This window comes from Serinus canaria, chromosome 7 (assembly GCF_022539315.1).
Source record: "Serinus canaria isolate serCan28SL12 chromosome 7, serCan2020, whole genome shotgun sequence".
In the NCBI taxonomy this organism is placed as follows: Eukaryota; Metazoa; Chordata; class Aves; order Passeriformes; family Fringillidae; genus Serinus; species Serinus canaria.
In genome coordinates, this window is record NC_066321.1 from 11,253,149 (window position 1) to 11,266,457 (window position 13,309).

Below are 13,309 nucleotides of genomic sequence, written 5' to 3' on the forward strand. Positions count from 1 at the left end.
AGCAACCAAACTTATGTCAAAACCAAAGCCATGTCCCTCTGCTTCTGCTGTTTCAGGTGCATTAGGCAGCTGCTCTGCATCTTGCCTCCAGTGCTCAGGGCAGAGCATGGTTAGCCCTGAGGATGGAGTAGATGGCAGCTTGTCAGTGCTCAGAGGTGGTTTTGGAGTTGGGGTACATGCAGGTGGAGGCAGCACTGTTGTTGCCTCTTGTTCTTCAGTGGAAACATCTGCTCCCACAATGTGCCTTAAAGTAATAAACTCACTGGGAAGGAATGATGAGATGTGATAAGAATCTTCTGCTCTGCTAGACCTGTGACATAAATGGGAAGGTGTCAGGGCCAAATACAAATGTTGTGTCAAGTTGGTTTTTAGGGGTGTGTTTTGTGGTATTTCTGTAAAGAGTTAAGATAGAAAAAGTGGTGGTGAACTGGAAATTAGCCTTATCACATCTTCAGTAATGTAGCATTTTCAATTAAATCTCAGGTTTTCCTTTCAATTTTTGTGTGTTGATGTTGGTTGTTTTTTTTTTTAATATTAAAATAACTTCCTTGCATTGACATTTTCTGCTGACATTTTTGACAGTGCTCCAAATGACCTGAGCTGAGTGAAGCCAAATCTCTTCTATAAGATCATAAGATGTTAGAATTTGGCTGCCCAGGGAAGTGGTAGAATCATCATCTCTGGAAGTGTTCAAAAGCCAGGTGGATGTGGCATTTGAGGACATGGTTTAGTAGTAAACATGGTGTTTACTGCTAAACATGGTGCTGGGTTAAAGGTTGAATTTGATGGCCTTAGAGGTCTTTTCCAGCCTTAGTGATTTTAAGATTCTAATATTCCTAAAATTTAAATTCAGTTGTTCATTGTGTATTTTTTTAACTTTCAAACAGGTTGAATGTAATTTTTACAAAATTTGATGAGGTCCAAAAATCTGGAAACATGGTCCAGACTTCAGTTGGTGAGTAGAAATACTTGTACTGTCTGTTTGGTGCTTTTAGCAGTTTTCAATTGGTGAGGCATTCAAATGGATATACAGCAAGCATTCTGTTGGGGGGGAAGCAAGTATGGTGATTGTTCCAAAATACACACAATGCCTTTCCAATAAATAAAATGGATGTTTAGTTTGTCTGCTCTATTTTTGTAGTATCAGAAGAAGGAAGCCTAAGTTTCGAGAAGAGAAGGTGGTGCTATAACTGTTTTCTTTTCCTCTTGAATTACATTAGGAAAATACATCTCCTGTTCTCAAGTCCATGTGCAAGTAAATTGTTCATAAGGTGTATTAAATAGTAATTTCAGAGGAGAATTGCCTTTTCAGTTCAATGCCCTAAAAGGCACAGAGAGTGCACACAATAATGCAGCAGTGTTCTGTTTAAAGCTCACATTGTTTGTATTTTGCAGTTCCTAAGTGTCTGGGATTCCTCCCAAATCTGTCCCAAACCAGGACACTAAATTTGCATATTTTGTATGTTTAGGACTGATCGCCAAAGACCCTTAATCTGTGCTTTAATTCTGTCTTGTCTGAGACTAGTATTTTGCTTACTGTAATAACAAGTGTTTATTACTGTGTTTACAGATAAGCTTATGAGATAGGAAATAATTTTAACAGATATCATAAATTTAATAGGTATTGTTTAATAGTAGATTTTTGTGAGAATTTTTGGTGAGAAAATGCATCTTTCTGTTGAGTAGAGCAGATAAAGAATCTGAGTTCAGCACTGTGTGTTCCTATCAAGCACACACCCTCTGCAGGGCCAGGAGTAGGGGAGGTGATGTCCCAGTCATTCCTACCACGCTCTTCAAAGTCAAGAGAGCAGAGAGGTGTTTTCTCTTTTAAATAGAAAAAAAACCCCTTTTTCACTTCTGGGCACCATTCTTCTTGCCATAACCATTTTACAACACAGTAAACTTCATCCCTGCAGAATCAATAAAATTAACTGATTTGAAAATCCTGAAGTTACAGTTTGGGTTATTCAGAAATGTGATGTATTATCTTGTATGTTTGGGAATGATGAAGACCTGATAAGGGTTCCTTTGTGATGGAATGGGTTAAAATTAGGCTTTTGCATAATATGGGACTATTTTTTTTTTTTTTTTTTGTCCAGGTGGATGAGGCTTACAGGGATAAAAAAGTGCAGTTGGGAAACAAATGTCCTTGTTCTTTTTTTGCAGGTGGGAGGGGATGTAAATATTTAATCCCTTAGCAAACTTGTTTATGTTCCCAGCTTCCAGGTGATTTCTCTGAAACCCCTTCTCAAACTGAAACAGATTTACTGCTGATTCAACTTCCTTGCTTTCTGCTTGGCTAGGCTAAGGTAGAATTTTTGTCTTGCTAGCAGTGGAATAGAATGAACTTTGAAAAAAAGAAAAAGCAATTTGATGCATCATTGTACTATGTAGATTGCTATTGGTTGGTGTTTCTAGGAGGCAGACTTGTGATCTGAGATGTAATGCTACAGCTGAAGCAACAGATCTACTTTTAGGCTTCATTGAAAATTATCTTTTCTTTTATACCCCTTTCTCACTGATTCAGTGAAAGATTTACCCTTTTTGTGCATCAAGGTCCTGAGATGTTATGATCCTGAGATCTTCTGACTCCATGGACAGGCTTTCAGTACCTCCCAGCACAAGTACTCCTGTATTCTGCACTCTATTTAACCTGATCTTCTGATGCCTCCCTGCTCTTGCTTTGTGCTGTGGCAGGATGCACTCTCTGGAGTCTGTGTGTGTGGTAGGATTTCTCCTCCGTAGAATCTCCTGTATGAACATTGCGACAAAAAAAGCAGCCTTGGGGAAAAGAGAGGGTGGAGGAGTCTTAAGGGTCAAAGAGAGCAAGTGTAGGATCTCCTGTTATTCTGCCAGAACCTTTTCATCTTCCCTAGAAATGAAAAAGTTGTTCTGTAAGTTCTATAGTTGCAGAATTAAAGTAGTTCTCATTTGTGAAGTTAGTAATGATAACATTACTTATTGACATTTTTTGTGAGTGTTTGGGGGGAGGGTTCAGTTTCCCTTAGTGCCATAGGCTTGTTTGTTGCTTCTTTCTTGCCCTTTAAGCACAGCACAAATACAGTGTTACATGCTCGTCCTATCTTGTGTGTCAACAGCTCTGTGCAACTTTCAGTTTATCTTTCTGAGATTGTGTAAGCCAGCAAAAGGAGGCTTATCTTCACCCACAGTCACAAGTTTATTGTGGCCTGTGAGAGAAAGACAAGCTAAATTTGTCAGGTTTCTTGCGTCCCTGACACTTTCTGAACAAAGGTGACACTTTCAGCAGTTGTCAGAGTCACCAGGGAGGATGGTGATGGATATTGCACATGCAAAAGATTTCCCTTTCTCAGGAAATAGTGGAAATAGCTCAGTCTTGTTAACCCTTTGAATCTGGCAGAGTGGTTGGGTGGGTGACTATGTGAATGTGCTTCTCTTGTGGGTAACCAAGAGCAGACTGTTGGCAGAAAGGTCACTCATAACTGAGCGCCAGAGTTGTGCTAATCACAGCGAGACTTGAAAGTGGTTGTCAAACCTCTGTTTGTGCGGAACACAGTGGTGGTACTGGACAGCTGGGACAGCAGCTGGGGCTTCTGGAATGGTGGAACACAGTAAAAACTGGTCTCTTGGCTCTGAGACTACTGTTTGGGATAAGAGTTTCCTATGCCTGTTCACTGAGGAGTCAAGTCAAAGGAAGGAGTTGCAGTAGCGCTCTCTGTATATCAGCAGTACATTGGAGATTAGTGAGTTGCTCTAACTTGTTAAAGTTTTCATATCTAGTGGTTCCTAGACACAAACAGAAATCTTACACAGACTACTAGAAAAGTTGCTTAAGATAATAGGACGTTTTCTTAACCCAAAGGAGAAATCTAATGAGTCAACTCTAATCAGACTGAATTTCAAGTCTCTGAAAATAATTAATGTTTTGTTTTGGCTTATCTTTCTATACTGTAGTCCATTAGTGCTTGTTTGAGTTTATCTTGAATTGTTTGATTGTTTTTTTGGCTAGGCTTTGTTTTTATCCTTTAGTAACACAAGAATCAAATGCATAGTGGGGTGGGGGAGGTTTGCATAGTAATCTGAGGTGTTTCATTAAGTCGGAGGAGGTTTTGGCATGCCCAAGTATGCTGCTTGTTGCTAGGCTACCAGCAGCCCTTATAGCTAGAATATGAAGTTAAAATCCATGCTGGATTTCTTGATGATTCTCAGTGCATCTCTGTTTTGTTATTTGGCATATAATTAGTCAGCCTCTTGAAGCAAAAATTATAGTTTTTCCCCCTTTGGGCTTTCAGCAAGCTAATTATTTTCTGTGTAACTGCTTTTGCTAATTATGCAGATGCCTTATTCCCCTGGGACAAATACATTTTCAGCATGAAAGAGCCAGTAATTGCCAGCTAGTCAGCTGCTGTCTTTGAGTGGCATTGTGTGATGATCTTTAGTTGAATGTGGTACAAAGAGAGGCTATTGGACAGTAACTCCAAGAAATTCATGCTGTATGGGTTTCCTTGGTATTATCTGGAAGGGCTGTTACAGAAACTCTACAGATTTTCCATGGATTTGAGTTGACTTTGAATCAGATTTGGACTCCAGAAGACTTTATAATCAAGTTTCAGTAAAGATTAGGAATGAAATAAATTGTCTTCTGAAAAATACAAGCTGATAGGAATCAATGACTCAAACCAAAGTTATTAGCAACCAAAATGTTTCAGTATGGTTTGTATGCTTTTCATTGTTGTGATTATCTTAATATGATGCAAACTTTCATTTTTTTGATGTGAGTCACACAATTTTTGTGAGACGCATTTATATTTGTGCATGAAGGGATATTGTTGTGGTGTTCCTGTGGCAAAGGAGGGCATTGAACTTTCTTGTTGATGTTGAATTTTGATTCAGAAGAGCAAGATTTAGGGACAGTGCAGGTGGTAGTGGTCTTGGGCTGGAAGGAAATCAAAGCAGGATCTTAAAGCCAGAATTCTAGAGCTGAAATCTCTCCCCCGCGGGTACTCATGGAGTAAAGTGAGGGGAGGATGCAATTTTGATAGCTGACTGCATGAGTGTGTGTTCTAAGAGTAAGCAAGTTAATTAAAACAGTGCTGAAATTAAAGACGTGATAATTTCAATTACTGCAAACTTATGAAGAGGGAGCAATGCTATTTTTCAGTAGAACTACTTCTATATTTGGGAGGGTGTATAAGACAAATATGCTATTTACTAAATGAATTCTGTTTGTGAAGTTGTGAATTTGGAGTTAAATAGATGAAAACTGGAGCTATTTTAGATTCCTGTTTTTTGCTGGTAATAAAGCTGAGTCATTGGAAACTATTTTCATATTTATTGTATGAAGGAAAACCACCCACATTTGCCAAGTGGTGCCCTGCATCTGAGGGTGGAATATTGTTTGTTTGTCAACACACATCCAAGCAGCAGAATTGCAGATGGGAAGGAGTGACAATTGTCCAGGATAACAGATATTTTGAACCAGTAAATGCTGCACTGTGCTTTTTTGCATTCATACCTCCTTGTGCAATTAAATTTCCATTATGGCTTGCTCACTATTAATACAGTCTCAAGTTGGAATACAAAGTCAAACAGAAGGTTGGTTTCATTGACTCAGCATTTTCAGGGCTTGAAAAAAAGCAAATAAATGCCTCTTCACCTGTGTGGGCCGAGAGAGAGCAGTAATGTCTGAGTGATATTTGAATGAACACTGGTAATTAATAGTGCATCCTTGTGAAAGGTATAAATGGACAAGAGGAGCTCTGCTCCCTTTTTAACAGCTTTGTAAATAAGCATATTGCTGAAATTCTGAAATGCAGAAGGGGAGGCGTGTGAGCAAGCAGGCACAGGGGGCACATGGAGCTCAGCTGCATGCTGAACAGGCTTTTATTTTGGAGGAGAGGTGGCAATCGCCTGCTAGGTCACACAGCAAAGTGGTGTAGGAGGCTGGCAAGTTGCTGGTGATCGAGTTGCTGAGAAACATGTACTGAGACAGCTGCTCCCCAGCACAGTGCTCTTCTCCAGCAGCTCCCCAGCACTGCAGAGAATAATGACTACAGGGAAAGGTAGGTGCTAATGAATGAGCCACACGGATGGATGTGTTTATTTGTTAATGTCTGAGTATTCGACTGCTCTGTTTCTTTTTAAAGATGTGGAGAGACTGAAGCAATCTTGCAGTAAAAGTGGAACTTTAAAAAAATAGTCTGCAAGCATCTGTAGCCTGGTGTCATCAAGCTCAGTTTAAGATTATATAAAATATGATAAATGGTCTGTTTGATGGGGTGAAGAAAAAGAATGTGTGCATATGTAAGGGACCAAAACAGGTTGAGAGAGGTGAAGGACATGAATTTTCAGAAACCCTGCTGGTCTGTGTTGTTTTTGAGTGATCATTGAGACTTCTCCTTCTGCAGTATCAGTTGGGAAGATGATTTAAATTGGTTATGAGTCCTTATGAATTAGCATTGAATCACAGTTCCAAGAATGTACCAAATAGAGATATCACTTTTTTTAACCTGTATTTTTGTGTTTTAGCTGCATTTCTGTAACAGGATGTCTGTGGTAGTCGGTGAGGCTGGATTGGGACTTGGTGAAATGGAAAGGCAGAGGAGCTCTGTATCTATTCACCTGTGAAGAATTAATTTACATGAGGGAAGCATATATTGTATTTATTTTTGGTACTTAAGAAGCCTGTGCTTTTCATCTCGGCTTTCAGAGGAGATGATTTCTGTTAGCCATCTTTGTAAAAGCTGCATTTTCTTTCTTCTCCCTTTTCTCTCAATTCAGTGTACCCGTTGTCATTTGAAATCCTTCCTGTACTGTGGATGTAGTAGACTAATTTTAGGGAGTCCGAGTCGGTCGGTATCCAAATTCTATAAACCTTGGGTCTGTATTGCTATTTACTGTCTCAAGGTGTGAGTTAATTGGCAGATTTTTTGTAACAAAGTGGAAATCTCCTGGGCGAATTGAATGCTGTGGAATGAATACTGCGTGCTACAATATGTGCCATATCTATGGACAGATCTTTATTTTATGCTTTTGGAACACTGTTTTCCAAGGCAATTACTGCATGTATTTTCAGAGGAAGCAGTGGATACATGTACGTGGTGTTCCTTGTTCACCATCATTAAATGACTCCCAATGCCAGGAAATTAATACAGAAACCTGTCTGGGCTGGTTCTTCTCCTCATGAACTGCATCACCTGTCAGTGGATAGTGTCACCATCTGTAGCTGAGAGACCTTTGCACTCTTGCTCCTCCTGTCTCTCAAAAGAGGAGTTGAGAATAATCCATGATTTTTCCAAAGTCAGAATTGTGCTAAATAATTAATGTACTTCATTGCTTGTTGCAGAAAGCAAGCATATATTTGTTGTTGTCAATGAAGTGTGATGATTTCATCCTGCTGGGAACTTCTCAGCTTTAAAAGATCAGCTGGTGGAATGGAGAGCCTGGGGCAGTGGTCTAGCTGATCTTATCAGCTGGGAAATGTCTGACCTCCAGGTCATTGCTGGTTGTCTGAACTGTAGTAGTAGCAAATGTCAGAAGAAAAGTACGTGTGTAAGTTGTTAATGTATTGTGAATTCTGGATTGATTCCAAGTACCTTGATCCAGGATTTCCTTGCAAAGAAGACCAGAGTTCCTCTGGTTGTTTCATCACTTCCCCTAAGCCCGGTGGTTTCGTATGAACACACAAATGCTCTTTTGGCAAAGCTTTGGTGTAATTAAGCAGAACCACGTTACTACCAACATCACTAACAGACATGAATAAAATACAGGCTGAGGGAGTGGGCAGTTAAAGGATGAGATGCTGCTGTTTAGTTTGGGCTTCATGAGCAAAAGATTAATGTGCACCATTCCATTATTACTGATGGAAGTTAAATGCATGAATGTCCTGCACATCTGGAGATTAATTTCTTCATGCAGGGCCTGTTCTCTTCTTCCCCATTGGTAAAGTACCATGTGTATCTGAGCAAACTCAGTGGTTGCCTCAGGAAACACATGCAACCTTTAGAACACATGGCAAGTATGAACTTATAGTCCAGTGTTCATAAAGAATTAGAATGAAAAAACCCTACACCCTTCCCTCCCAAGGAAACTGCAGTAACATCTGTACAGCTGTGGAGGTGATCACAATTCAGGAATGCTTAGAAGTTTGCTAATTTCTCTGCTATTATCTTTTCTTTCAAATTCTTTCATGGGTTTTGGTGTCAGGTTGGTTTCACCTCTAAAACAGAGCCCTAAATTTGCAGTGGTCATTGTCTTTAAAGTCTTTGCACCAGTTTAGTGGTATTTTCCTGTGCTGTTTTCCCTAGATGGTTCTCCTTTGTAGTTCTGTCAGAAGGGGTTTGCAGTCAAAGCTGGAGCAGTATTAACTCCAGTGACATTTTTACATGAAAGGACTAACTAAATCTTATGGTTTTGATCACTTAGCTTTGTTTATGGTACACAGAATTTTCCAGGGGCAAGTTCATCAGGAGGATGATTCATACATATGCCTGTGCACACACATACTGATCACTGTCAACATAGCAGTGATTTTAAGTCAGCCTTTTAATTGTCAGCAATTCTCTGAGATGGGAGTACAAGCTATTCAAATATCATAGAGGAAGACTGGCACACTGAAGGGCAATCTGGTGGGAGTAAAAAGTATCCCATGGTTGTATACTATGCAGATTTGTGAAGTTTATTTGGGTTGTGTTTTGTTTCACAGACACTGACTTCAACACTTGTTGGGGGTATATAGTAGAGTACTTCTGTGAGCACAAGTGAAGGTATCACAAACTTTCTACTCCTATGACAATAATTACAAAATTGTTCTTGGCATAGAAGTCCTTGCCTGAGGCTCACAGATACTTCAGTTTCCAGGAAAGTGGTGGAGGAGTAGGTGTCTTTCTTTTTCCTTTCTGTAGGCTGGCTGGGTGCTGGAGAGTAGTCTCCTAATAACTACTTTTAAATGAATGCTCTGGGCTGTTTTTATATAGAATCTCTGTCCCAGTTAGAATTCAGTTGCTGTCCTTAATCAGCTGCCTCAGTGGTGGCCTAAGACTGCTTGGGGAAGAGATGAAATTTCTTGCACCTCTTGTGGAGCACTTTGATATATTCTGTGTTGCTGCTATAATTAATTTGATGAGATTTATTTTCAGGTTGAGTGTGTAACAAGTGGACTGGGTTTGGCTGCTGTAATTATCAGCCTCTGAAGACAGCAGTCACTCTGGTTATTGGTGAAATACAGGAGAGGCTTTTATGGGCAGCAGCAGTACATGAAATGTGTTTCTCCTACCAGCAACAAATAACATCCCTGTCCTTGTATATTGTAACCCCAGCAGCTGCAGCTTCCATAACTGTGGGATTTTATTAAAGAGTCTAGGATGAAGAGCACCTGGTTGATTTCTAAAGAACCTGAGTGCTCGGAAGCTTGAAGGTCTTCTTGTACCTAGGTCCTTTTCATTTTCAGATCATTGACCTTAGGCTGGATGAGATAAGACTGCTGAGCCCATTTCTGAGGAAGAATTACTAATACAGATGGTATATCCAGTTTTAACATGCAGTGGTAGAACAAAACCTGCCCTTACAGCCATGTTAGTGGGGGGCATGACGAGGAGCTTTTTCCAAAATGCAGGAGTGGACAAGTGCTGGTTTGTAACTCCAGAGGGAGGTACAGGGAAGGCATTGTCTGTACTGGCCCTGGTCTGGCAATACACTGCCTTCCTCCTCTGTTATGTTTGGCTGAAGTATTTTGCTTGTATCTCAAATACAGTGATGTGAAATAGAACAAAACTGAGCTATAATAAGTAAATGCATCCTATTTTTGTAGTATTAAGACAGCAAATACTGCATAATGACTGGGTTTCTTCTGCCTGCTGAAGGAATTAATTCTGCCCTGCTGCTCTGTCAAAAGAATCCTTTTGTTGCATTGTGCTAAGCAGTTTGAGTATCTTTTTTTTTGTTTATTCCCCTGCAGCCCCAAAGCTGCAGACAGCCCTGAATAATCCTGGCTAGGTTTACACCCCATGTGTAGCCTGCAGGGATCTCACTGCAGAAAAATCTTCATGAGGAAAGCTGCTAATGGCTGCTGCCTTGCAGGTGGCCTTCAGAGTCAAGCCAGTTGAATTTTATCAAAATTTATAAACAATGCACTACAGAGGAAGAGAGAAATACCTTCATTCACTGTGAAGTGTCACCTGAACTGCTTTTTTTCAAGAATGGCAAAACCTATAGCAACCACATTTCTAGAGTTGTTCCCTTTCCTGTGACACACCTCACCCACCTTCCCTCAGAGCTTCTCAGTGCACAACAAAATCCTTTAGATGCTTGACATGGATGTTTCTGGTATGAGATGCAGATGCTGATGTCTAAGGAATATGAAACATATCTGGGCTTCTTTGAAGATGTATGCTTGAATGCAGAAGTAGAAGAGAGAAATGTACACTATTTTTTTACTGCAGATGTGCTCCCTTTGATACTAATGGACTCTTTCTGCTGATTTCCATGGGAGATGAACGGGGCCCCTATGTAAATTTCTGGTAGACTATGTTGTAAAAAGCCTTGTTACGAGTATTCTAGGCATGACTGCTCCTAGCCTTCCACAGGAGAGGGGGAGATAGGGGTTTCAGGTATGAAACAGTGTTGGCACTGCATCTGCTAGTGTTTGTGCAGTTGGCAGCATTGGTTCTGCCTTCACCCCATGCAGTGAGGCTGTTCCCTTTAGCTGTGCTGTGGGTAAAGGAAAAGAGTGTACATCTTTAAGAAATGCATGTCTCCCACACGTCTCTGCTGAGCAATGGGACTCCTGTCTAGTGAGCGCTGGCTCATGGTGAGGCCTGACATTTCTAATTAGGGCTGCGTTATGAAGAATGGGTCTAACTCTGTTCTCCATCATTTATGTTTCTTTCCCTGAGCTCCCCCCAGCTCCTGCTGGGATCAGGGGCAATCCTGGAGGCAGCCCTGGAGAGGCAGGGCTGGGCACACTTCTTTCTGCTGCAGCTCTGCCAGTGCACTTCCGCTCCGATTTGTGCTCCTGCTGTTTGAGCTCTGTGCTGGGCAGGAGCTGAATCTGCAGAGGGTTCTAATCACAGGGAGCTTCTGTGATGTGGAGGGACAGTCAACGCTCCTTTTCACTGGAGACTTAAATAAGATCTGATCCCAAGCTTCCACAGGCAAAATATTTATGCACCAGCACACTGAAACTTATTCTCTGCTCCCTCCCCCTTAAGAAGCTCCATACTTGTCTCTAATGCTTTCTTTAATGTCTTTTTTTTTTTTTCCCCTTCCTTTTCTTTTTGATGTGTGCACTGGATTTTGTCTCACTGTAGTGGGATTTCTCCAAAGCTTCTGTACTGGGTCTTTGTATGCACGTTGTGGTCTGTGCTTGCTGCTTCCCTTCATGGCACTCCCTGAAGCCTATTTATTATCACGGGCTCTAAAGCAGGCTTGTCCCTATTTTTGTCCTAACTATTTCTGGTTTGCAACAGCACATTATAAGGAGCTCTGTTCACTCTGCTGAAAGTGTGGGAGATGTGGCAGAATACTGGGGCCCTGGGAGCTTTGTGACAGGGTTGGGCTGTGCCAGGTCCTTTGTACAGAGTGGGCCAGGCGCTCCATCAGCTGCAGCACAATGTTCCCTTCAGGGCCTCCCGTGTGAGCATATTACATTTGGTCCTTTCCACAGCTTCTTCCCAGGAAAGCTGCATCACAGAGCCATCTGAAACACCGTGTTTAGCATGTCCTAAAAATGGTAAATAGTTCCAGTTAGAGAGGAGAATGTACCTAAACTGTGTTTGGTGCTCTGCACCCTTGGCCAGCCATGGTTTGACCAGTGTTTGAAAGCAGGTGATCTCTGCTCCCTCATGGCATGCAAGTGGTTTTTGTGAAACTACTCACAGGACAAATGCCAGTAAAAAGCTGTGATGAGCAGCTCATCTTGTAAATTTTGGGTTGGAATTTTGACTTTCCTGTACCTGTAATGCATAGACCACTAATTCCAGAAAACCTCTGAATTAGAAGTAAGTTTTTTTTTCATCAAGAGGTTTTCAGTTGGATTTATGGATTTAAGTTCCAGTAGTCCACATTATTGAGGGACTGCAAGGACAGCCTTATGCTTGGGGGTTTTTCCCATTAGTTGATATTTTTCTTCACTTTGAAGATAGTGAGTGAAGCACTGGAAGAGGTTGCCCAGAGGATCTTCATCCATGGGTGTGTTCTTGACCAACACAGCTTTGTCAGGCCTGCTTTCAAAAGGAGGTTGAGTCACTTGACCTTCAGAGGTGCCTTTAACCTAAATTCTGCCGTTATTTCATTGTTCTTCCTGTAGGATGCAGTAGTTAAGGAAGACCTTCAATTTGATTCAGTGTTTTTTTACTCAGTACTTTCTAGCTGTGTGTGTCAGTGAGCTGAAGGCAAGGGTTGCCAGTGTCATTTGAGATTGTCTGATATTCAGCTCTTCAGTCTATCACGAGTGGTAACAGGGCTAAAGGCAGAAGAGAATGTGACCTCAGCTAACAACACAACCTGATGCCAGCATGGAAAGGCTGCAAGCCACAACAGAGGCACCTCTATAAATGGCAGCATGTATCCTTTAATGCACATCCTCTGCTGATTTGGTGTTATGCTAGAATGGGTGATAATGCTTCACTTTAGTTTTATTGGTCTGTCATCAGTGTGACTGTCAAGTTGCACATGGGCATTTTCAGTAAAGCATTAAGATGCAGATTGCTCTTTGATTTTATTATTAAGAATTTAAAGCTTGATATTTAAATGTGGATATATTCTAACTGTTTATGTGAAGTTTGCTACAAATTAGTAGGTGAGTGTATTTTGTTCCATTCAATCTTCATGCCATTCTTCAAAATACTATTACTAGGAGTCTCGTGAAACTTCACTTGTAATGGCAAGCTTTATTTTGCAGACAGAGCTCTGTATTCCTCTTCCCAATGTAGACAGCCTAAATATTTCTTATAACTCAAGATGTTTTAATTAATTTTCTTCATCTCAGTAAGTTTTTTTGCCTTCTTTCCATGTAATATTTGGAAAAGGAAGCTAAGTAAGCCTGGTTTAAATGTAATCTAGATGACTGACCTAGATCACCTCAACAAATCCACCCCTATTCCAAGCAGGAATTATCAATGATTCTTTGTATCGGTGGGAGAGGCTTTCCAGATATTTAGAAGGACCATGTTTCAAATATTTAAAAACTAAACACAAAATTACTATTAAAAAAGAAGGACTGGAAGTTTTCCAGCCCATCTTCTTGGTTCTGTTTGTCAGTGAAGACTTCATCGATTCAGTCTCCAGACTCTAAAGAGGAGGGAGTGTGTAGTGGGCAGCCTTCAAGCTTTGC

The 13,309-nt window shown here is 40.8% G+C and overlaps 1 protein-coding gene across 1 annotated transcript in view; it reads left to right on the plus strand.

Annotated features, from left to right (window-relative positions):
- The window catches only part of CLASP1 (cytoplasmic linker associated protein 1), a 169,239-nt gene that overhangs the window by 49,300 nt on the left and 106,630 nt on the right, over nucleotides 1-13,309 (plus strand). Inside the window, exon 8 of the mRNA XM_050976617.1 lies at nucleotides 888-955. Coding sequence (XP_050832574.1) covers nucleotides 888-955 — 68 coding nt within the window. The remainder of the gene's footprint in view (nucleotides 1-887; nucleotides 956-13,309) is intronic.